The sequence below is a fragment of the Delphinus delphis genome, chromosome 11 (genome assembly GCF_949987515.2).
Source record: "Delphinus delphis chromosome 11, mDelDel1.2, whole genome shotgun sequence".
NCBI classification, from domain to species: Eukaryota; Metazoa; Chordata; class Mammalia; order Artiodactyla; family Delphinidae; genus Delphinus; species Delphinus delphis.
The window spans coordinates 12380547-12405061 of record NC_082693.1 but is presented as its reverse complement, the minus strand read 5'-3'; the positions used below and the strand labels follow the sequence as shown (position 1 = coordinate 12405061).

The window sequence follows — 24515 nt, the reverse complement described above, 5'->3', positions numbered from 1 at the left end:
TATATTTTACAAAATAAAATCCATATTCCATATTTAAGAACATATAACCAAGTAGCATCCAATAATTACCAACTTTGTAAATGTAGACAAGATATTCTGGGTTTCCCTTTCTTTATCTGTAAAATGAAGCTAATGGTAGAGTGAAAGAAATTAGAACATCATAAAAGTGCTGTCTGTGTATTGGAGATTATTGTGTTTACTCACATTGGCAACATGAGGTTGATAATCTAGTTGTTACAGTCTGAGGACAATTATCTGGAAGTCTATTGCATTATAATAAAAATAATGTGTCTTGGTGACACCTTTATAGGAGCTCATCTTGTAACTTGCTGGTCACAAGAGGCAAATCACTTATTTCCTCTTATTACTTTTGTTTTGTTTTGTTTTTGTTTTTTTGCACTGGCCTCTCACTGTTGTGGCCTCTCCCGTTGTGGAGCACAAGCTCCAGACGCGCAGGCTCAGCGGCCATGGCTCACGGGCCCAGCCGCTCCGCGGCATGTGGGATCTTCCCGGACCGGGGCACGAACCTGCGTCCGCTGCATTGGCAGGCGGACTCTCAACGACTGCGCCACCAGGGAAGCCCTCCTCTTATTACTTTTAAAATGAGAATAATGCATATCTGCCTCCCAATTAAGCTGTGTATGTTCATTCAAGTGCTTATAATTTACCATGTATCAGCTCGTCTATACTAATTTTTTTTTTTTTTTGCCCGTGGAGCAAGATAGCATCTGTGGTTAAAAGAAACTGGCAAGCACTTTAGCCTGACTGTTACCTGTATTTCAGATTTTGAGCCTGCTGTTTTATATCAAAATGCAGAAACACACAACTGTCTAAAACCTTATGCAGTTTATCTAATTCAGAGATGAAAATGCATAATTAAATAGTTCCATGTTCTGTCCTTGACATTCACAAATCCTTGCTATTAACCCCACAGATAAACTATTCCCTGAACCAAAACTAACATAAGTATATTGTCACAACATATTAAAAGCAGCAAGTGATGGATTTTCTCCATATAGGGCAGGCCTGGGGATACTTTCAGGCCTGAGGATACTTAATAGGTAGCTCTAAAATAAAAGTCACTTCACTATAAAGTAAAGGTTTAGATCAGTAATGCGCAATGTCTTCCAGGAAGGACCCAAGTCTCAAATTCTTCATGTCCCATCAAGGTTGCTAGGGAATTTTACATCCCTGCAAAGCTTCCCTCACCATAGCAGGGAAGGGACCATGGAAAACCTCCCTCATCACAACCGTGAAAGCTTTTTGGAAAGGAACACCCTAGTCTCCTAAGACTAAATGTCATTCCTTATGGAATGCTTCCAGGTAATGGTAAATGATGGAAGTCAATTTTTTTTTTTTTTTTTTTTTTTGCGGTACGCGAGCCTCTCGCTGTTGCGGCCTCTCCCATTGCGGAGCACAGGCTCCGGACGCACAAGCTCAGCGGCCATGGCTCACGGGCCCAGCCGCTCCGCGACATGTGGGATCCTCCCGGACCGGGACACGAACCCGTGTACCCCGCATCGGCAGGCAGACTCGCAACCACTGCGCCACTAGGGAAGCCCGGACACCAACTTTTAAAAGTGTTTCTTGAAAGGTGAAGATCTAGGAACATAGTTAAGTGACAGCTAGAGGTAGCAAGCCAGGCTGAGGTTCTGGACAGGGCTGAGGAGGACCAGAATCCCTGACTCCGACACGGGAGAAGGATGCGCGCTCTAAACACTGTGTCTGCAGGGTACACAAGTCTCATCCTGTCTGTACATTTAATGATTATTTAATATGTGTGGGTATTTTCTTAAATAAGTCGATTCTATGCTGATAGTGTCTCCCCACTCTAAAGGTATGCCTAGTGAAATATACCACAGAGGGTAGCAATCCTAAGTTTGGTATCCCAGCCTTTCTGCCATGCGGTGACTATAACAGGGCTTCTATGTGTTCAAGTAGCCCTGAGCTGTCCCTTGGAAAGGTTGGGAATAAGAGAAATATATTTACTTTCTGGGAGTTAAACTAGGGACGTGAATGGTGTGGGTATCTTACTGGAGAACACAGACCTGAGAGTCATCGTAGCTGAGAGCATGGTGGACTTGGACAGCGCGGGCACCTGGACATCTGGGGGGGAGTGGGAAAGAGGATGGAATTCCTAAATAAACAATTGACAAAGAGATGTATAAATTTATTTAGTGCCAACCAGCCTTTGCTTCTGCTTGTCTCCCAGTCCCGGATTCTTGCTTCTATATTTTGACTTTGAAAAAAACCTGCCTGTCTGTCCCTCTTTCATTGAACAACTCCCTGGACTTTCACATCCTCCTATTTCACCTTGGCTTGTCCTGCCTGGTCTACGTAACTCCAGTCCTTGAGAAAGCTCTCTGGCTGGGGCGACAGATCAGTTCATACGAGGTAAACATTTTCATAGCGTTTGGTAAAATGCTGTAAGAATAGATTCATGCTCTAACGTAAGAGCTTCTTCTCGGGTATTCATCCCTCTTCTCTTCCACCAGCCAGAATCAGCACACTTGAAAACCTCTAAATGTCAAATTTGCCCTCTTTCGCTGTGCATTCATCAGACTACCATGTACAGCACCATGAATATTTTTAGATGCTTAAGATTTTTTTCAACCTAGTTTTGATAAAAGATTTGCTTACCTGATCTGAAGCATCTTAACTTGGGCCTATCTGAGGCATTTCTTTAACTTGAGTCTTTACAATGAAAACAAAAATGTATAATCCAAGAATGACTGTCTTACGTTATGAAATTAGGAATAATTACATCAATCTGCTTATATTGCCCGATAGTTGATGTTACTTCCCAATTCATTCCTTTTAGGCAACTAGTAAAAGACGAGCAGTAGGAGAACAAGCTCTTTTCTCCTTGATTCCAGATTTATTTTATTACATAATCCAGATTCTATTGATGTTCTTCTGCCAGTTTTAGGTTACTTTTAGGTTCCACTCTCAGATGTGACAATCACTTCTTTGTATCAGAATTGAAGAATTCTCAGCTCTTGTATTAGTTAAAAGTTTACTTTAATTGCAGATCTTTAAGCTACTAAAATGTAAAAGAAATTGCTTTCTTCGAATGTTTTTGGTAAACACCTAGAAATAGCTTTTTCTTGGTTTGTGTGTTTTGCCCGCCTCTGAAATTCTGCGCTCCATGTTATATTAAGAAGTTAATTGTAAAGTCTGGTGCTTGCTCCAGCAGTGCTATCTCCTGATACTACCTTCTGGCTAAAGGAAAGAAAGGAATAAAGGCAAACTGTGTGTGAAATACAGAAAAGGGTACTTTCAATAAGGCCACCTAAAGGGGGCTGTACTGGAGTCAGCCTTTTGTAAAAGTGAGCCCCTTGTGCCATCAGCCCTGTGGTAGCACTAATATGCCTGGGACCAGCAGGACTGCCAGCAGCACAGCTCCCGTTCCCGGTCTCAGACATGAGTGACAGCGTCTTTCTACTCCCTTTCATGCCTTCCTGTCATCACTCTTCATAAGCAAGCTGGCTGAAATATCATTCACCACCACAGGAGAAGAGCGTATGAGGCATCTTGGCAGCGTTCACGTAAGAGATATAACTCTACAGATATAACTCTGTAGACGTCGACCATGTATCCTTTTTTGTACTGATGGTTTTGTTGCTGGGCCCATTTTCCTTGAACAGGCTTTTTCAACCATCTCCAGAACGCATGTATCAATATTAACTTTGTCTTTTCATTATTTTTTTAAAGAACAATATAATTTTTGTTTTCTAACAATTATAATACACAATCTTCATTATAAGATGAATTCAATAAAACCAACTAAAACATTATAAATAAACCTAATGTCCCCTTTATCTATGAACACCAACCCTAGATGCCTCTCCACAGGTAACTGTTTTCATTTGTTGGCTTTACAGCCTTCACATATTTACTATGAAGCCATGTGTGCATGTTTGTGTAACCACATAGAAATTATATGGGGTTTTATACATAAATTATATCAAATTTTATATACTATATCCTGTATTGTGTTGGAAATATTTTTATGTCAGTACATGTGGAAATACCACATTTTTTTCAACATTTTTATTGGAGTATAATTGCCTTACAATGGTGTGTTAGTTTCTGCTTTATAACAAAGTGAATCAGTTATACATATACATATGTTCCCATAAGTCTTCCCTCTTGCGTCTCCCTCCCTCCCACCCTCCCTATCCCACCCCTCTAGGTGGTCACAAAGCACCGAGCTGATCTCCCTGTGCTATACGGCTGCTTCCCACTAGCTATCTACCTTACGTTTGGTAGTGTATATATGTCCATGCCTCTCTCTCGCTTTGTCACAGCTTACCCTTCCCCCTCCCCATATCCTCAAGTCCATTCTCTAGCAGGTCTGTGTCTTTATTCCTGTCTTACCCCTAGGTTCTTCGTGACATTTTTTTTTCTTAAATTCCATATATATGTGTTAGCATACGGTATTTGTCTCTCTCTTTCTGACTTACTTCACTCTGTATGACAGACTCTAGGTCTATCCACCTCATTACAAATAGCTCAATTTCGTTTCTTTTTATGGCTAAGTGATATTCTATTGTATATATGTGCCACATCTTCTTTATCTATTCATCTGATGATGGACACTTAGGTTGTTTCCATCTCTGGGCTATTGTAAACAGAGCTGCAATGAACATATTGGTACATGACTCCTTTTGAATTATGGTTTTCTCAGGGTATATGCCCAGTAGTGGGATTGCTGGGTCATATGGTAGTTCTATTTGTAGTTTTTTAAGTCACAGAGCAAACAGTGTTTGAGTTTTCTCCAAGAATTTGCAGGACTACTCCTGCACAGAGAGGCAATTCTTACCTCTGCCGCAGACCCAGCTGTTCTGGTCAGTGTGGCCCAAAACTCGCGTCTGCAGTGGCTTTCCAGGTCAGCCGGCCCTGGAAACTGCCTCCCTGGCTACATCTCTTTCATCAAGGACACGCTGAAGACTGTTCACTTAGCCTTAGGTCCCGGTCTGCTCTATGAGGTGGTTTTCTGGAGGCCACCTGATATCTTGCTAAGAACACCTAGGTTTCAAAGGAAAAAAATAACGTAGGTGTTTCCTGCTCCTCTAATCAAAAGTTTCTCAGTCTTTGGGAAATGATTTCACCTCTCTGAAACTCACCTCCTCGTCTCTGAAAGGCTAATAATTTTAAATACTAGTGCTTACCTCAAGGAGGGTATAAAACACCAAATGAGATGAGCGATGTGAAAGGCACAGCACGAATATTAACCATCTTTGTTAGGTTTTGAGGATGATGGACGATGACTTCAAACGTTGTAAATGCTGACCTTGTAAGGACAGTGTGAAGCTTTTGGAACTTTCTCAAATATACAGATATGAATTTCAGTTGAATTCACTATTTATGTCTCTTCTAGCATCTCAGTTTCCAATCCGGTCTGGATTTCATTCCAATCATTTACTAGCCTTGGACAAGTTATTCTAAGTTTCCTCTTGGGTATCATGGGGATAATTAAACGTGTCTCTCAGGGACGTTGTGAGGATGGTTTGAAGTATGGAATAGAAAACATCACCTAGTAATGCTTTCACACGCAAGGTTTTGACCAAGGAAAGAGGTCCTTCTGTGGGAACCTAGAGACCGGGAACTGAGCAGGGGCAAAGGGAAGCCTGTCTCCCGTGCGGCGCGAAGGCGGATATTTGGATGTTCGTACTCACCAGCCTGGGGCGGCCTCGCGGGAAGAGCCGGGCGCTGGCCCCGGTAGGGGGCGCCCGAGCGCCGCACTGCAGCATCCTGGCGGCCTCTCCGGGCTGAGCTCGCGTCCTGCCGCAGTCCCTCGGCGGCTAGTCTGAGCGAGTGGCAGCGAGGAGATCCTGGCGGCTCCGCCAGCACTTGCCGCAGCTGCCGCCTCTCCCACCCGCGATCGCAGCCCATCAGCTGGGAAACGCCCCCCCCCGCCCCCCGCAGACTGGGCTGCGCAGCGTGGGAGGGTTAGCGGTCCCGGAGGACCGATTCCGAACTTGCAAGGGGACCGCGGCTCTCCCGGGCCTGGAGAGTATGAACAGGTGAGTGTCACGCACGTGCCCAGGTGGCTCTTTCGGGATTGCTTCCTGCAGACCCTTTCGAGCCCCTGAACGCTCGGCCTCTGGGGCGGTCCTCCTGGTCACTGGGTCCTCCCAGGCGGGGGTTGTGGGTCACTGAGAGGGAGATGTGAGCGCCGGCGCCCAGAGCTTGACAGCGCCCTCCGTCTGAGCTGAGACAGACCGAGAATGCCCTTTTGACTTAGGCTGCATTTGCTCCCTAGGTCGAGAGCAAGTGACCTGCAGTCCACGATGGGCTTGTTTGTTTATCATTCCAGGATACCTGTTGCTTTCCGAGCAACGGTATAGCCAGGGGTCTCGTACAATCATCCTCATTCCTGTGCGTGCTGCGTTGTGATAAGGGAGCATTTCTGACAATGAGACCAGGAAAACTTGATTTCAGAGCTAGAGAAGGAGCGGCCCAAAGAGAATCTCATTCCCACGATCAGACTAGATTCTTTGCTTCCCTAAACACCTGCACTTTATTTTGATGAGACCATAAATATAGAAGTTACAAAACTATTACCGTATAAAGATGCTTGCCTTTTTTTTCCAAAAGGAAATAGAAAGCATGGACCTTGATAAGTGTAATAGTCTTGGGATTGATTTATTATGGATAAATCATTATTTTTAAATAAATATGAAAATAGGGCTATTAGTGAACTAAATGTCATAAGCCTATTGAATTGTAAGCTCCTTGAAGGTGGCCATTTAGCATAACTGCGGGATGAATCAATGCATGCATTAATGTAACACAGAATTTGGAGTCTTGCTTTTTTCTCTTCTTTCTAAGCTTTCTTTTGGTACCTTTATGTTTAGGAAAAACCTTTAATCTCTTAAATACCTAAGTGTGATTTTAGCTTTAGGAGTGATTAGAACTGAGAAGTTTTTGTCCTAATAAAGCACTGTCCACGTAAAAGGTGGATGGCAGCTTCAAGACCCAGCCAGAATATTTCTGCACAACAACATGAAAAAATATGTTTTCTTCCATCCGTGTTATGGAAGGTCTTGGATCATGAATTATTTTGAACATCAGAGACTTGGCAACAGGTCCCTTATTAAAACAATTTACACATTTATCTTTGTTTTCTATCTTTATCAAATGTAACTTTTCACATTTTCATGTGAGAAAATGTTGAAGGATATATGTCAGTTTTGTGTCTTCCTTTAAGGGATTTTTCTAAACATAACCTAAGATTTACAATAACTAGCTACATCTTTATTAGGTTATGTATGAAAAATTTAACCTACACAATTTTTCGTTCTTATGTGAAATTCCTATGCCTCTGAGGCCATTTGGGAGTTACTGAAAAATTTAACTTAACAAATGTTTTGGTTTTTTTTTTTAAACCACATTTGATGGCTACTTTCTTGAGGCGTAAATCAGATAGTAAATTATTTGGATTTTTATGTGCATGGGAATGAACAGTTCTGTATGAAATAACAAATTGTTGTTTATACAAGCTCCAGACACTTCCATGTTCTATGTTTCAAAGAAATGCTTGCCATTCTTATTCGGAATTTATTTAGTTAATACATCTCGATAGATTATGCTTCTGTGATGAACCACTGAGCCTTAAGCATAGAGGCCTTTTCTTTGTTTTTTCTTTTTGATTTTCAAATTTTTTTAGATTGTATCTTTTTCTTTTTTTAACATCTTTATTGGAGTATAATTGCTTTATAATGGTGTGTTAGTTTCTGCTTTATAACAAAGTGAATCAGCTATACATATACATATATCCGCATATCTCCTCCCTCTTGAGTCTCCCTCCCTCCCACCCTCCCTATCCCACCCCTCTAGGTGGTCACAAAGCACCGAGCTGATCTCCCTGTGCTATGCAGCTGCTTCCTACTAGCTATCTATTTTACATTTGGTAGTGTATGTATGTCAGTGCCACTCTCTCACTTCATCCCAGCTTACCCGAGGCCTTTTCGTAATGAATGCATATAAAATGACAAATAATGAAATTCTTTTTATCTTTAGCCAAAAGTGTGGGACTGGACAAATTACAGATGTAAAAGCTTCCGGGTTTTGTACTATTAATGATCACTAGGGAGTTTGTTCATTATTGGGATGAAGTAAACAACAGCCAGTGTTATTGTTGACCTTTCTGTCCTTCAGAGGAAGCTCTGGCACTGTGGAAATCAGCAAATACAAAATTTGTGAGGTACAGGTCCATAGTTTAGATGCGTAATGAAGGAGATGACTACACGTTAACGTCTTTGTAGAAACACTTTTTCAGAAAGACTTTTACTTTTTTCTTTCTCTGGGCAAGCTCTTTTTGAAAATTTGTAGATGCCAAAACTCTGGCAGGAACAGTTCATGTGTTTAGATAACAGACTTGAAAGTGAAGTCTTGTACTTAGGTTGAAAACATCGATAGCAGAAGTTCAGAATAGGGGAGCCTGCAATTCACGTGAAAAATGGGAGCCTTAATATGAGTGTGCTGAAATATAACTACAGCGCCAGATGAAGAAAAGGAAGAATCGTATGAAACTTTTGCTGGGTCATTTGTCAGGTCATATCTCAAGGGGCGAATGCAGAGGATGCCACATTTTTAGAGTGATTAAAATGGCAAATACCAGAGAAGAGAGCTGCACGTGGTCAGGAGGGAAGGTGAGGGTCAAAAAAACATAAACAAGAACAGATGTCCCATGAAGAACCAGGGAAGATGATTGGGTCTCATTTTCCTAGAAAGTAGACATCTAGAATGGGGCAAAGGTTCCTAATAGCTGCTTGGCTACTTGAAGGGCTCTGAGTGAAAGAAAAGAAAAAGTTGATATAATGCTTCTCCTCCCCCCATACCTGGAAGTGATAAATTAGACCCAGGATGGTTGTTAGATGGTTATCTGATCAAAAAGGAAGGCTGGATGGATTTTTCCATTGACTCCAAGGCTTTTTCCAATTTTACATTTCCATGGTACCAAGGACCTAGGTGTCCTTCCTGAAGCACCCAACTATATAAAATGTGCTTACATTGTATATAATGTCATTTCCCAAGTGTCAGGACAGTACCAGAAACTAATTTACTTGAGGTTGTCATAGAAAAGGAATCAGAAGTCAGCACATGTCATTTATCTTTTGTGTACCAGGGCCCTGTGCCCAGAAAAATATAAAAATATTATCTAGATGTTATATATCAATTTTGGAACATGGGTATCTGTCACATGACTCAACCATGTGATCCAGTGTGAACGGAGATAAAATTTAAACCTTGGAATGCAAATTCAATCATATTACAATGGGATACATTAATAGGAATGTGTATTATTCAGCCCAAAGGGAAATAAGAGTTCCAAATGTGACTCTCCCCATGTGTGTATGTATATTGGATGTTTGCAGACATATGGTAAATACATGTATTCACAGGCAAGTATTTGTTATCAATGACTGACAAAAAACGTTCTTTGAGGAAGTACTTTTGAAAATGCTATCTCGTGTAAAAATGCATTTTTTAGAACCAAACAGATCTATGTGCAAGTCCTGGGTCTATCACTTTTTAGTTGAATGGTTTACAGTGTACTGCTAGAACCCTCTTGCAGGATTGTGGTGAAGATCACCAGGGAAGATGTTGATCGAGTGAATGGTGCTGGCACGTAGGGGATGCTTCAATAAATATGAGTTTCTTTCTCCAGTCAGTTATGAATTCCCAAATCTCTTTTGTTGAAGGATTGCTGACTTACAATGATATGGTGAAACCAAGGGCTGGAACCAAAAAGATCTTCTCAGCTCTTTAGTTTGAACCACAGTGAATTGCCTACCAGCAGCCGGCATGGCTAAAAGCTCAGAGGTCAAACTGGCAATATTTGGGAGAGCAGGCGTGGGCAAGTCAGGTAAGATTTTTGCGGTGGTTGTGTGTGTGTGTGTGTGTGTGTGTCTCTCTCCTGTTCTCCTGTGTTGCTCTTTCAGGTGAAGCCTCTTTCTCTGAAATTTTCATTTTGCATAACCAGGTTTTGTGTCCTCTTTTGCTTCTCTATGGGAAAGAAGCTCTGCTGGTAATACACAAGGCAATGGATACAACACAGGTCTTGGTATTCTGAGGAAGGATGTTCAACTTCCAAAGAAATCAGATTGTAGAAATCAAAAAATACATTTGCTCTTTTTTTCTCTATGTGAGATCTTGAAGGGCCAATGTAATATCTCATCAATCTTGATGAAACTGGCTCAGTGTCGAGCATGTGTTGGGTGCTGAATAAACGCTGGCCGAGGGAATATATCTTTACAAGAAACAGAATTGTATTATCACCCAACACGTCTAAAATTGGGGAGGACTGGTGAAAGCTGGGGCGTGTGTGACCTCAGGTAAGATAGCTATTGCCAGAACCTCTGGGGTGAACTTAAATGATCCAGTTGTGGCCCACGTTGGTAATTCAGAGGCTTTTGTATTTCACACCTCAGTAAAGGTTTGCAGACCTTTAAGATGAAGGGTGAAATGGTGGACGTGAAAATGTGTCTAATCCAATTTGAGAAATGGATCTCAGATTTTATAATTCAATGTTAAGTACATGTTGGTGAACTATCCGGGCAACGTGGTTTTTCAGATAACGTTGCTTTGATCTCTCACTGGAGGAAAGACTCATAATTGACTTTGCCCATTGAGCTTTTGGCTCTCAGCAAAGGACTCAAACACCTAGTAGGTGTGTGTTTGTAGAGGGAAACCCATTCGGATCATCCAGTACAAGTCATCCACATAATCTTAAACAAACACGCACGAGCAGCTTTGAATTCTGCGACCAACCTCTCTTTCCAAACCAGCTCTCTGGTATATTTCAGCAATAAATCTTCCCTATTCTAAGTTCTAAGTCTCTCTCTCTCTCTCTCTCTCTCTCTCTGTCTCTTTTTATTTTCTCAAGAGGGCTCTTTTCTGCCATCACCCTTTCCTCCTGCTTGCCACTTGCTCTGGCCTTTGGCAGAAACCAAGCAAAAAAAAAAAAGATAGTTGACAAGGCTAAGAAACCGCCAGCCTTCAGGAGATCGAAGATCATTAAACTCCTCCCTGTTAATCTCCTCAGTGTTTCCTGATGGCATGAGAACAAACAATTTCCGTAGCTGGTGGAAGGCTCTGGAGAGTGAGGAAACTGTTCCAGTGAGTGGAGGACCAAGGCGATGCCGTGTGTGGGAAGACATGTTCTAACAAGAGCTGGTCTAAATTTTTCACGACCGAGGGATCTAGACTTAGAGCTCAGTGTTTAACATTCATGCATGCAAAATTTAACACAGGCAATAAGGGAAGGGGAATTTTTACCCTTATATCATTTACCAAAATAAACTCTGCATCATTTGAAAAGTGAAACATAAAAATAAAAATCCAGTGGAGAGAACCACTTAACTCTGTGTACCGTATACCCACCCTTTTTCATCTGTATTATCTCAGAGCAAACTGGGTATCTCTTCCTGTCAAGGCTGATGCATCAGTTAGACCTCAGTTTCCTTTGTCTTCCCCCAAGTTGTTTCAATTATTTCTTCAAGGATTCTTCTCATTCTCTACTGACATTTTCCCCTCGAACATTTCTTTGTCCACTACTCCATCTTTTTCTTTTCTCCAAGGTTATTGAACTTGGGTTCTGCCTCGCTGTCTTAACATTTTTGGACTTCCCATTCATTGCTTAAACATGGCAATCTTCCACTGTGGTCATGCTGCTGAAACTGCTTTTGTGAGGGTCACCACAGATCAATAACCAACCAATCTAATGAATCTTTCTCAGTTCTGGTCTTCTTAGAACTCTTGTTACCGTTCAACATAACCACTTATGCTTTCCTAAAACTCCTTCCTTCCCAGGCTCCCATGACATCACACTTCTTGGCTTTCCTGCCACCTCTCCATTGACCCTAAGCAGACATCTTCATGTGCTGCTTTTTACTGGCCTACCTCTCTCAAAGATTGGGGCTCTCAGGTTCTACATACCATCCTCTTGTCCTCTCACTGCAGACCTTCTCCCTAGGGGAACGCCCTCAGACCCAGAGCTGAAGATGACACCTGCACACAGAGTCCACATTCTGTTGACCTTCGTTTTAATTTATGCAAAGGGCAGAAGTTGAACTTGTTCATTTAGGTCCTTTCCAACTCGAAAATCCGATGACTCTTGATTAATGACTGTTCTTTGGACTGGTTTTCCTGTCCACCTTATATACATTCTACCATGCGTGTTTATTTTCATTTAGGTGAAAATGACAGTGATAGACCACATGCCTTTAAACAATTGCCTTTTTGTCTGTCATCTATAAACAGACAGTGTTTTCCTATTTCAACATGAGGCTGTTTTCCTGAGACCTTGTAACCACACCTCCCGTTTATAAAGTAGACGGGTTTGACTTATGCATGGGAGACGGTTCTGAGACCTTTTCCCATAGTTCAGTGAAAACAACCATAGAGTACTTCATAGCTCATCTCTCAACTTTGAAACCAGACTGTGAATTCACGTTTATAATAGTTCTTAATTAATATGGAGATCTCTGCCTAATCACTGTATACCACCTTCGCCTTCCTATTGTACAGATTCAATTTATCTTATAAGTAACTTTTGTTTTTTTAAGTCTGCAAGAAATTATACCTGCTGGAATGTAACTACGGCTCCTCACTTACTCAAATGCCTCCCCCAAATGGTCATGACCCATCCGTGGGCTCAAACAATCCATTTCTCACCAAACGTTCCTGCAAAGGGGCGGCAGCTTGTGATCTTGGAGTGGTAGAAACTTGAGCGTCTCTGATCTGAACCTGGGTCTGTGTGAATTACTTCAGAGGCTTCAAGCCTTACCTGACCCATCTGCTTTCCTGCACGCTCAATACCAATTTGGAATTTGGGGTAAATAAGACCATATTGGCCATTTGCTAATGGAGTCAAGAACAGGAGACCTGGAGTCACACTATTAGGTCTGACTCCCAGTTCTACACTTTATTAGCTGTGTGAATTTAGCAACTTTAACAAGGTACTTAAATTTTCAATTTCTGCAATTATATGAAGGATGTAATAGTGCCTATTTCAAAGAGTTGTTGTTAGGACTGGCTGAGTTATTACACGCAAGTCTCTTAGAACAGTACCTGGCACGTAGTAAGTGCTCAAGTATATTAGCTTAAATTATTACAATTTTTCAAGGTGTGCTCTTCTTCATTTGTAAGTTGTCTAGTGAAACCATACAATCAAAGATATATCTATGGGCTTCCCTGGTGGCGCAGTGGTTGAGAGTCTGCCTGGCGATGCGGGGGACACGGGTTCGTGCCCCGGTCCGGGAAGATCCCACGTGCCGTGGAGTCGCTGGGCCTGTGAGCCATGGTCGCTAAGCCTGCGCGTCCGGAGCCTGTGCTCCGCAATGGGAGAGGCCACAACAGTGAGAGGCCCGTGTACCGCAAAAAAAAAAAAAAAAAAAAGATATATCTACATTCAAGTGGATATTTGGGTTTTCAGTAAAAGTCAGAAAGCTTATAAGAAAAAATTTTGTATTGCTTGCTCAGCACACCCTAAACACACACACACACACACACACACAGACACACACACTTTCTCAGTCTCTCTCTTTGTCTTAAATCCAGAGTCTGGTTTATGTCAATTACAGCTTGACCACTGCTGATCATAACAATACTTCTCCTGGCTAATATCTTGGAAATCTTGGAAAAACAGCCAGAAGTATTATGGTGTCATCAATAAATTAACACCGTTAAATTTGAAAGCGCTTCTGGTATGTGGTGGATGGTTTCCTAAGCCCAGGTAACAGATAAGCCTTCCATGTTTAAAACAGAATTTAACGTTAACCAGAAGTCTTTGGTTGACAGGTTGACATTAGAAGCGGCAGCACAGGCGAAACTTAATAATGTGTTAATTACAAAACATGTTGGGTATGTGTACATGTGTACATATATTGCAGTATTTACAGGGTCTTTTGTATCAGGAGGATTCTTCTTCCTTCTGTCTAGTTTTGGCAGTTCTTGCAGTTCTGTCTTCAACTGAGCTTCCTGGCTTGGCGAGTTTGCTGGTTCAGCATGAGGAACACTGTGTGGAATCTTCAACGTGGAGAGCCAAGTTTTCCCAGCCCTTTGCTTCTTCTCTTGCCCCAGCAGAGTAAACGTTTCCCTTCTCTGGCTAAGGGTAAGGCAGCCAGTAATAACACGGCATGTAGGGCATAGATTTCCTTTCTCGTGTGTGCCAGCCTGTAATGTGGCAGGCTCCAAGTAATGAAAGCAAAAAGACCTGCCATAAAACCTAGAATGAACACCACATTTATGTAAATGCTTCCTGGATTCACATTATTCGAATGTGTAGTAAGTGGGAGGAGTCGAGAGAAAAACAACTGAAATTTTCAGTTGCGTTTCACAGTTGACGTTCTCATTTTAGGACTGAAATATCGTGTGCCATAGCTAAATATATTTCTTGCAAGGGATAGTCTCAAAGTTAATGGAGTAATGCTATTCTCTGATTCAAAACCAATTGATGCGCTCGTCCGTGAAGGCTTAAGTTCTTAGACTCAGGTTGCTGGGCTATGAATTGGGTGCCAAACACAAACTAGCATGGGATACCGTTTCCCTTGGCACAAAGAGATTTATTTCTTCTTCCTTTTTCTTGTTCTTGTTTGCTTTCCCCCCTCTCTCTCAATTATTAAAAGTTTTAAAAAGCCTTTTTCATTTTATTTTCAAGTGGGACGGGCAGGGACAATTCTGATTTTAAATGTGACTTTTCCAATGAGCACCAGATACTGCTTTAACATATATGTTTCTTGCTGGCTGAGTTATGTTTATGAGATCTCATATATATTAAATAAAGACAATATCAACAGCATCTTAGGTAGGTCAATTTCCTTATGCTATAGAGCTCAGCTTTGTGTTTTAGAACTTTTTCTTTACCCAAGTAGCTATACCAGTTCGTTCCCTTCATTTATACTTCATGGTGTAGTATGATGCTTCTTAAACATTGTCTTCAAAGTACTTCTAAAAGAAGGAGGAGAAAGATCTAGGGGATTGGGTCATGCAAGCATCTCATTACAATCATGTAATTGTTTTGCATGTTTTATTACTTATAGAAATATAGGCAAATTTTAATATTGATCCACAATATGTCTATGTTTGTTTGAATATAAAAACAAGTTTATCCCCAAATCAGTGACTAAAATGGACTCTCCAGGAAGATATAGCAAATTGATCTGTGGCTTCAATAATGCCTAGGCTTTGGGTCCAGTTTCAGGACCACGAGCAGAGGAAATAGCCTCAGCTGTGTGCATCACATGAATGTGAGCACCGACAATGGTCCTGTCCCTCACTTTCTACCTACTTACGTTGCCAAGCAGCTCTTCAAGTTCTCGTTTATTCTTGTTCTAAGATTATACAGTATAATATTCATGGTAATTTTTCTTTAAATATTTGTTTAGGTAAAAAGAGGGACAGGTTGTGTTTCAGGTGGGTACAGAAGTTCCACAGCTCCTGGAAACGTGTGTGTGTGTGTGTGTGTGTGTGTGTGTGTGTGCGTGTGTGAAGAAGCCTTTCCTAAGTGGTTGTTGAAATTTAAAGATTACCAGAAATCAGGTCCATTGGTTCCTGTGTAGATGGTGGTTAGAGAAGTAATTGTTTTTTAATGGACTGGGCCAAAGGGAGGAAGGTGGCATTGAGACAAGTTTGGATAATGCTGGAAAAATAGCTGTTCTCTTGTCATAAAATACCGTGATGTGGTTACCTGTGGCTTTCAAGCATTTATACCTTCCTTTACCTGCAAAGATAGAAAAGCAAAAAGAGACAAACAGCCGAAATGAGTTTATTTTCATTTGATTCTTCCACCCCAAGAGGAATAGAAGGGTGTTTTCAAACTGCAGGTGTATATCTAAGGATATGTACAAAGTCAGACTTCTGTGCTAGGCTTAAGTCACGCAGACTTTTCTTGCGTGCCCAGGAAGTTAAGCAAAGATGAGGAATCGTGCATATAAGGACTTAGAAAAAGAAAGGGAAAGGAAAGAAAGAAGAGGAAAGGAAAATTAAAAGAATCAAAATCAGTTTTTTATTGGTGGGTAAACATTTTTGTAGGCTGGCAGTGGCCAATTCTTAAGCTTTTCTCCCAAGAAAAATATAATTAGGAAAGAAACAATACTGGAAAACAAAACAAAATCAAGAACTGTTTTTCAAAGTCAAAAGGACATATCTCTGTCTCTGCTTTTTTCTGCTGGGATATATTATCAAAATTCAATTGTCCTTAATTTTTATCTGATGGCTAATTTATTTATTGAAATATTTTGCTGTAGTTTAATTATCAGTTACCAATTGGTTCCATTTTGATCATGACTTGTTTTCTTGGCAACAGACAAAGACTAAATTTGAAGGAGGGAGTGAAGAAAATTGTAAATCATCCTTGTAATTCCCCTTTTTATTACTGGTATTTCTCCAACTCATGGGTTTGGGGAAATCAGCCAAATTTTCAAGGTGGTACTGGCCTTGAAGCCAAAATTCCAGTGCAAACGCATCCCTATTGCTCCAGCTGCCTTTAAAAATTGATGTGGTTTCAGAAAAACAGCCATAATTTCTTCCATCCCATTAAAAATGAAAGTAGTTATATTATGAAGACAAGGCAGCCTGAAATAGGTAATTTCAGCTTGGAATACGCAAATAGGTAAAGCTCCTATACATACACAGGAGAGAGATTCTTACCTAGATCACCCAACCTACTGGAGCCTCAGCCACATCTAGAATCCCAGTTTATGACTGTACGAGGCTTTCGCAACTTTGCTACTAAGTGTTTTCATTTCGTATCACCCTGTTCCTTTCAAACACCTTTAATTAGGAAATGAAATGATCATTAGACTTTTGTAATATGAATTTTGTAAAAAAAAATCTAAAGGTTTTTTTTTCATAAGAAATTTCCAGTAATCAGTGAATTATCAATGCATGGCAAAGCCCCCTGGGAGTACGGGGTAAGTTGCCAATCAATACAACCAAGATTCTCAGCAACCTGTATATGTAGGAAAGTTCCCCTGTAATGCAGTATTCCATTTGTTATAGCTTTGGATCAAGAGTAAGAAGACTGATGAATCATCTTCTACTAAAGGGTACATTTTCCGTTGTTATCAAAAGAGAATATGATGCGCCATGTCCTGTCAGTATGATCTAATGAAAAAGAAAAGCACCCAGCCGAACCGAGTGAAAGGATTGGGCTTTAAACTTCACCTTCATCCCATCCATGACTCTCTCTTTTTATTCATCCGTCAAATGATACTTTTATTTGCTTTTTTTTTAGCAGTGATGCAGGTCGGATAGGCTGTGAAGGTACTCTGAAAAGTTACACGTGTGATATAAATATGGTCCTAATACTATCATGCTTTTATTATGGAAATCCGTGCAGTTCTTCCCCTGCGTTCCTTAACATTCGTGTTTGGAAAAGCAGTATGGTCTGTTTCCCGGCTGTCCATCGCTGGAGGCTGGATGAGCACGCTCAGGTCAGTAGTTGGCTATGAGGGTTCCTCCACTGAGTGTATAACGTTACAGACTATTCAGAGGTTGTAGATTCTATGCTGAAGGAATTTGCACTTTCAAATGTGTGAAATGAATAGACATTAAGTCAGGGTGTTTTTGTAGGCTCAGTATATAAGGGGGTCAAAAAAGGAGAAGAGTTTAGGAAAATAATTTGGACTTATGCCTTACTGGAGAAGGAAATATGGCATGTTATAGAATTTTTTGATAATCAAATCTTATCCTTATTAAAAAATTAAAGCTTTAAAACATTTACATATTTTTGATAGAAACATTTCTCAAAAAATATATAAATATATGTATCTATATATTTCCCTATAATCTTAAACTATGTTTTTATTCATTCATTCAATTATTCATTCAACAAGTATCTGTTGAGCGCCAACTTTGTGTTCTAGAATACCTTGCACATAGTACAGGATTCTTGTACATTCCAAAAAAGCAGAGTAGTAACTATCTCTGCTCATTATTATATTCCCAGAGCAGATGAAGACTGGCTCCTCAATAAAGTGAATAAATTAAGTTAGAGTACGTGGTCTATATGTGCTATATAATTTCATCAAGAATCATATCTTCTAAATGGTCTCTTTATTGTTGCCAAAGTGGTTTCCTCTCCTGCACTGGAATATCTCTGGTAACAGGAACTCAGCATGAGAAGAAATAGACCGTTCTATCCTTGGGCAACTGTATCAGTTACAGTCTTCCAGAGAAACAGAAACAGAACCAGTAGAACACACGCGCACACACACACACACACACACACACACACACAAAAATTACGTCTTTCTATATTTATTTGGGCTGGCAAGAGTGAAATCTGTAGAGAAAGATGACAGTCTGGAAAGTCAGGGAGGAGTGAATGCTGCAAGCTAGAGGAAGAATGTCTTTCGCTCTGGGAAAGCTCAGTTTTTGCACTAAAGGCCTTCCAGTAATCAGATAAGGTCCACCCACATCATTCAGGCTAATCTCTTGTGCTTAAGGTCAACTGATTGTAGATGTTAACCATATCTACAAAATACCTTCACAGCAAATCCTACAGTAATATTTGATTGAATAACTGGGTCCTAGAGCCCAGACAAACTGGCACATAAAACTATCACAAGTCTTCCTGTCTGTTACTTTACCTTCTTTGCAACCAAAGGCTGTTCACCAGTTTCTACTCACTGACTTTAACCCCTTCAAGTTCCACAGAGCACTTTAAATTCTTCTTCCTTATGACAGCCCTTAACATATCTGAAGATAAACCAGCATGCCTCCACCCATGCCTGAGTTTTCTTTTTCATTGTCTGGTTCCTCACAGTGATTTCATTTGCTCTGCAGAGATCACGGTTTCTGGTCACAGCGTCATCCTTGCGGTTCCACTCCAGCTGTGCACTCCACGAAGTGTAGGGCTTGGAAATGAATGCAGGCCTTTCAGATGGGGGATGCCCAGACCAGATAAGAGCACAGCTGTGGTTTTGCTACTAGATACTTTGCTTCTGCTAAGACATTCTAAGGTCACTGTTGCTTTCAGGGTGACGGTGGGTACAGTGATGGCTCATGGGGTGTATACTGCAAATGAAGTCTTTTTCTTTAAATATATGCTGTTGCTGAGTCAGATCTTCCCATACTTGTACCTGAGTATGTGTATGTTCCATTCAGGTGTAGAAGTTAATTTTTAGCCTCTAAAATACTGTTTTGTTCAATTTAATTTATTCTTCTGGCTTGTCAGGAGCTTTTCGGATACAGCATGTGTATCATCCTTCTCTTCTTTCTGTCATTTGGAAATATGTTGGTTTTGGAACATTTTAGGCCCTGGTTGCTCTTACTGAATCATAGAATTTTCCACTTTGGTATTATTTAGCTCACTGAAATGATGAGGAATCCCAGTGAGTTTTTTGGATAATTTTCAGCTAGTAAAGAAAAACAAAGGTCTTTGACTCTTGGTGTGGGGACATTAACACCATATCACATTACTTCCATGTTCATTAAATAAGTGCTGTTTAGATTTGCCATAAAATAGGTTGTCTGGGAGGAAGCCTTACACACATTCTTGTCTTACGATTCAAGGTATCTTGCTATATAAAGTGCATAACAGTGATCAACTTTTATTGGCCCACATATCTAGCCTTTACAGAAAGTCATTTTCCAGAGAATCATTCCAGGATATGTATGTTTCTGTGCTGAAGTAGCTGAGTTTATGTGATGCAAATCAGAGCTGAATTTTGGAAAGAGTTTTCTTCCTTAGATTATACTGGTAGATATCAAACTTTAGCATGCCTCAGAATCACCTGGAGGGCTTGTTAAAATATATATTTCAGGTCACCACCCCTGAGGTTCTGATTCAGCAGGTCTGTAGTAGGGCCAGATAATTTTTTTTTTTTTTTTTTCGGTACGCGGGCCTCTCACTGTTGTGGCCTCTCCCGTTGCGGAGCACAGGCTCCGGACGCGCAGACTCAGTGGCCATGGCTCACGGGCCCAGCCGCTCCGCGGCATGTGGGATCTTCCCGGACCGGGGCACGAACCCGTGTCCCCTGCATCGGCAGGCGGACTCCCAACCACTGCGCCACCAGGGAAGCCCGAGAATTTGTATTTTTTAACAAATTCCCAGAGGATGCTGATGTTGCTAGTCTGAGGACCAAATTTTGGAAACCACAGTTTTAAGTTTGCTAAGTACTCAGTTTCCATTTGAAATAGGTGTTTTCGGCTTTGGAAAAGCATACAGCTTTTTGTGAGCTACATGTAATAAACATTGAGTGCCAGGCACTGTCATGGGTACCAATGATACCAGGGTAAATAAAACAGACAGGGTCTCTGCACTCATGAAGTTAACATTCTAGCGGGAGTAGACTAGGCCAAAAATTACTCTATTGGGGCAGAGCAAATGTGAGCTTTTCCTGTGGTTCCTTAAGACTAGAATTTTTCATTCGCTTCATGGTAAGGTAAGTTTTGTTTAAAAAAAAAAAGTGTAAAGCTCAACAACTGTGACATGCTGAGCTTTGATTTTAAGATGATACTTTGGCAACAGTAGGGGTGGGTTGGGCTAAACTACAGTGTTAAGAGTCTGGGAGTTAAACATGGTCGAAGACCATGGTACCAAATATTCTACTGAGAGAAGCTACGTAGACCACATAGGAACTGAACCTAATAAACTTGAGCCTATGAACACAATGCTCCATCACTCAATTAAAGCCAATGTGGATTAGCTTTAATTAATATAAGATAGTTGTTCTTTCTCCAACATTTGGAAAAAAACAATTTTCAATTGCTTGCTGACAGTGGCATTTATAAAACTTACGCAATGGTTGTGTAGACAGAACTACGATATTGAGAAAAGTTCATAAGTTTCCACTGTTTTGGATAGAAGGATAACATCTTTTTCTCGGTGATGCATTTCCAGGTTTTTTTTTTTAAATGTTTTTTAAAGTTCTCTTCTGCTTTATGCCGTTGGACAGTAATTTAAGTGGTGAAGCCAAAAATTAAAAAGTAAGAATAAAATTGTGAATATTTATCTGTCTGAAAAGCATTTGACTTCTTTTTCCATTAAGAATCTTGTAAATTACAACTGAACCTAATAACTGAGCCAGCTTCCTAGTCATTTGGCAACATGTGTTGAGTTAGATGTTTTAAAGGAAGACTCAACCACACTTAGTAGTGTGAGTAATGGTTATCTGTTCCAATGCCTGGGACTATTTTTCCATTCATATATTTTATAATTGGAAACTGTTTCTCTAGCAGTTTCCAAAAGAGGTGAAATCAAGAGCACAGTAACCACACATTTAAATCCTTGAGTCCCAAAATTTAACCCATGATTTCTTAATGTCGCCCACTTATCAATTTACAAATAGTTAGGAAATTCCTCCTATGTTCCCAATTATTCCACCCTCTTCATCCTCCTGCCATATGCCTAATAAAATGCCAATATTTGGGGGGAAGTCCAGAGAATTATATGATTATCCTCGTCTCAGGGACCTTAGTGTTTTGTTGGGCCTGTATGACTTGCAACTAGAAATCAGCTGGTGATGGATTCCAGCACAATGATCGATTTTGACAAATTTGCATCTTGAAATATTTTTAGAAAATTGTCAGAGTTGCAAAAACAAACAGAGAGCTCTTGTGTACCCTTCACCTAGCTTCCCCCAATGATTAACACCGCACATAACCGCAATACATTATCAAAACCAGGAAACTGACATAGACACTGTATCAATTGTATGGCATGGTTACAACTAAGCTGTAAATATTAGAATGATTGATTTTTGACTCAATTCAGGCTCAGGACCCTTTTGAAAAGACAACAGCGATACAGAAGGAGAGACTTCAGTTGTTTTAAAATTAGTAATTGTTTATTTTACAGTCTGTTTGAAACAGGCTTTTAATAAAGGCTATGGACTGTAATTTTGTTTGATGCATGTCTTACATGTGGAATTTATGGAATTCATGGAATTTATGAGATTTAAATTTCCTCCTCCATCAATTTTTTTGGGTATTATTTTTGTTAAGAAAATGCATCATTTGTTCCAAGCAGTGTCCTGCAAACTGGAATTTGCCATCTGGATCCCCAGAGTGTTGTGTAACACAGTCCTCTGTCCCCTGTATTTCCTGTAAATACAGGAAATTGGTGGTTAGATCCAGAGGCTTCATTTTATTCAGGTTTTCTTGTTGTTGTTTTTTTGGTTTTTTGCAAGGTGTTATTGTATACTTCTGTCACTCAATGTCTGGTAGCAATTGAAGCTCATTGTCTAGAGTAGACTTTCTAGAACAGCACTTTCCAACAGAAATTTCTGTGGTGATGGAAGTGTTCCATACCAGTCTTTACTTATTAGCGGGAATATTTTTATAAGGAGAAACTTCCTCTTAACCACTGTGTTGCTCCTGTGAGGTTCAGTTTATATAGGAAAGACAGAAAAATTGTTTAATTCTTACTCTCTATTATCAGCTGTCAAAATAATAAGTTGGTTCCTTAGCATTCTCCAGAAGTGATGCACCCTCATCTTCATGTGTTTTTTGTTGTTGTCATAATTTGCATTTTAATTTATTGTAGTTATTCTTGTTGAGGCTCAAATTGGTCAATCCTTGGCCAGAGGGGGTTTATTCAAATGAAGCTCATCATGGGTTTTCAAAAGGTGAAATTCAGTAAGCTATTTACTATCAGAAATTTATTTTTTGAGGTCTGTGCAAGTTAGTATCTTAAACTGTACACAAGACAGTGTTCTAGCAGTTGAGTTCAGGCCATAAATGCTATAAGAGTCAACAAGAGGGAGAGAAATCAGTGGGAAATACTTGGGGAAGCTTTGAGGGAGGCGGTGGGAGACTGAAATACCATACGTTCAGTGAGATTTTTATGGTTCCCTTTCATTTCTTATCTTTCAAAATTATGATGTTTTCTTCATACCAATTCACATATGTCATTAATATTGGAATTAGGAGGGGAAAGAGGACAACAAGTAAAAATGAAAGGGATAGGAACTAATTGATGCTTCGGGAGGGTGACGAGCCTTGGGCATCCTGCTGATTCAGTTGCAGGAAAAGCCCTTATAAAGCTCCCCAGAGCCAGCTTTTCAGTCTTCATCTCCCTTCAGTGGCAGGAACACAGGTTTGGAGCCTGACAGGCCATATATTAATTATGTGTGTGGTCAGCTTACTTAACTTCAGTGCACCCCAGTTTCGTCTTCAATAAAATGCAGAAGATAATAACCATCTTCTATTAGGGCTGCTGTATGCCAAGCGCATATGAGATCTGATGATAACCAGCAATTGCAATAATTAGCTCATGTTTATAGCATTGACTGTAAGCCAACCGCTGTTATAAAACTTGACACATATGAACTCACATAATCATAACCACTCCTCTATGAATTGGCCCTGTTATTATCCCTTCTTTACAGATGAGAAGCTTGAGGAGGGCGTAAATAACTTGCCCAGGGCCTTACAGGTAGAGATGAGACTCTAGCAGAATTAGGACTCAAATCCAGGCAGTTTGCCTCTGGTGTCTGTGCTTTTATCCACAGTACTCGGAAAATTTCCAACAAAATGCCAATGCAGAGTTGTAGATGCTCAGCGATTGCCTTCCTCCCTTCTCCCTCTCTTGTCTTCTCTTCCTTGTTACTTGCAAACATTCATTTCGATTCATCAGTATCCATGAAAAGTACTTTACTTCACTGGAACCATTACTAGGAAAAATGAGGAACCAGAGCAGAGGAAACGGTGCTTAAACTACCAAGAGATCTTCTAGCTTTATATTACACTTTGCTTCAGCTCAGTTTTTAAAATAATACTTCTATTCCAAATTCTGCCTATGATTTCATGCTGAAACCACTTATTGGGCTTTTGAGGCGCAGCTGTATGCGAAGGAGGTGTTACGGGAGAAAGGCGGAAGTTGTACAGAAAGATGGGTGAGCTTAGCACTGAATATGTGAAAAATGTGAAGCGTGTTAAACATCTTCGGTGGGAAGGGAGGACACATTAATAATTTGACCTGGAAGAGCCCCAAAAGCAAAACTCAGAAGCTATTTAAAAATGTGAAAGTCCTAGGATGTCAACATTAAGGAAAATACATTGTCAAGTCAAAAATTTTAAATGATGGGGTGTGTTAAAAATATTGGATCGCAGAGAGTTGCTTCATTACTTATCACAATAAGAGGGTGTTTTTTTTCTCCACTGAAATGCAAGATGTTCTTGTGAACCAAATAGCTGGAAGAATCGGGCTCCTACACGGGGCAAAATGCCAGAAGGCTTCAAACATTTTATGAAGGCAGATTGGATCCCATCAGATAACTGGAAATCTTTTATCTGCTATGAATAATTCATGATTAATTATTGCTGGAGACTTCTAGGTCAATAAATATTATTGAAGACTACAACGCTTCTTATAAAGGCAAAGGACCCCTGTCATCATTATTGATGATTGTTTTTGACTCCGTAATTCATTATGCAAATTTACATTATGGTGGTGCTATTTTGGGTGTATAATTGGTGTAAACAGCCTTGATGGCAAAGCAGAAACTCTACATATTGTTTTCTTAGGTCATTTTTTTCAGAGTCAGTCAAAAGGA

At 40.3% G+C, this 24515-nt stretch overlaps 1 protein-coding gene across 1 annotated transcript in view; it reads left to right on the top strand.

The window, feature by feature from the left end:
* Positions 1–5820: 5820 nt before the first annotated feature.
* RERG (RAS like estrogen regulated growth inhibitor) overlaps positions 5821–24515 on the top strand; it is a 106868-nt gene continuing 88173 nt past the window's right edge. The window contains exons 1-2 of the mRNA XM_060026128.1: positions 5821–6029; positions 9714–9877. Of these exons, the coding sequence (XP_059882111.1) occupies positions 9817–9877 (61 nt within the window). The 5' untranslated portion in view covers positions 5821–6029; positions 9714–9816. The remainder of the gene's footprint in view (positions 6030–9713; positions 9878–24515) is intronic.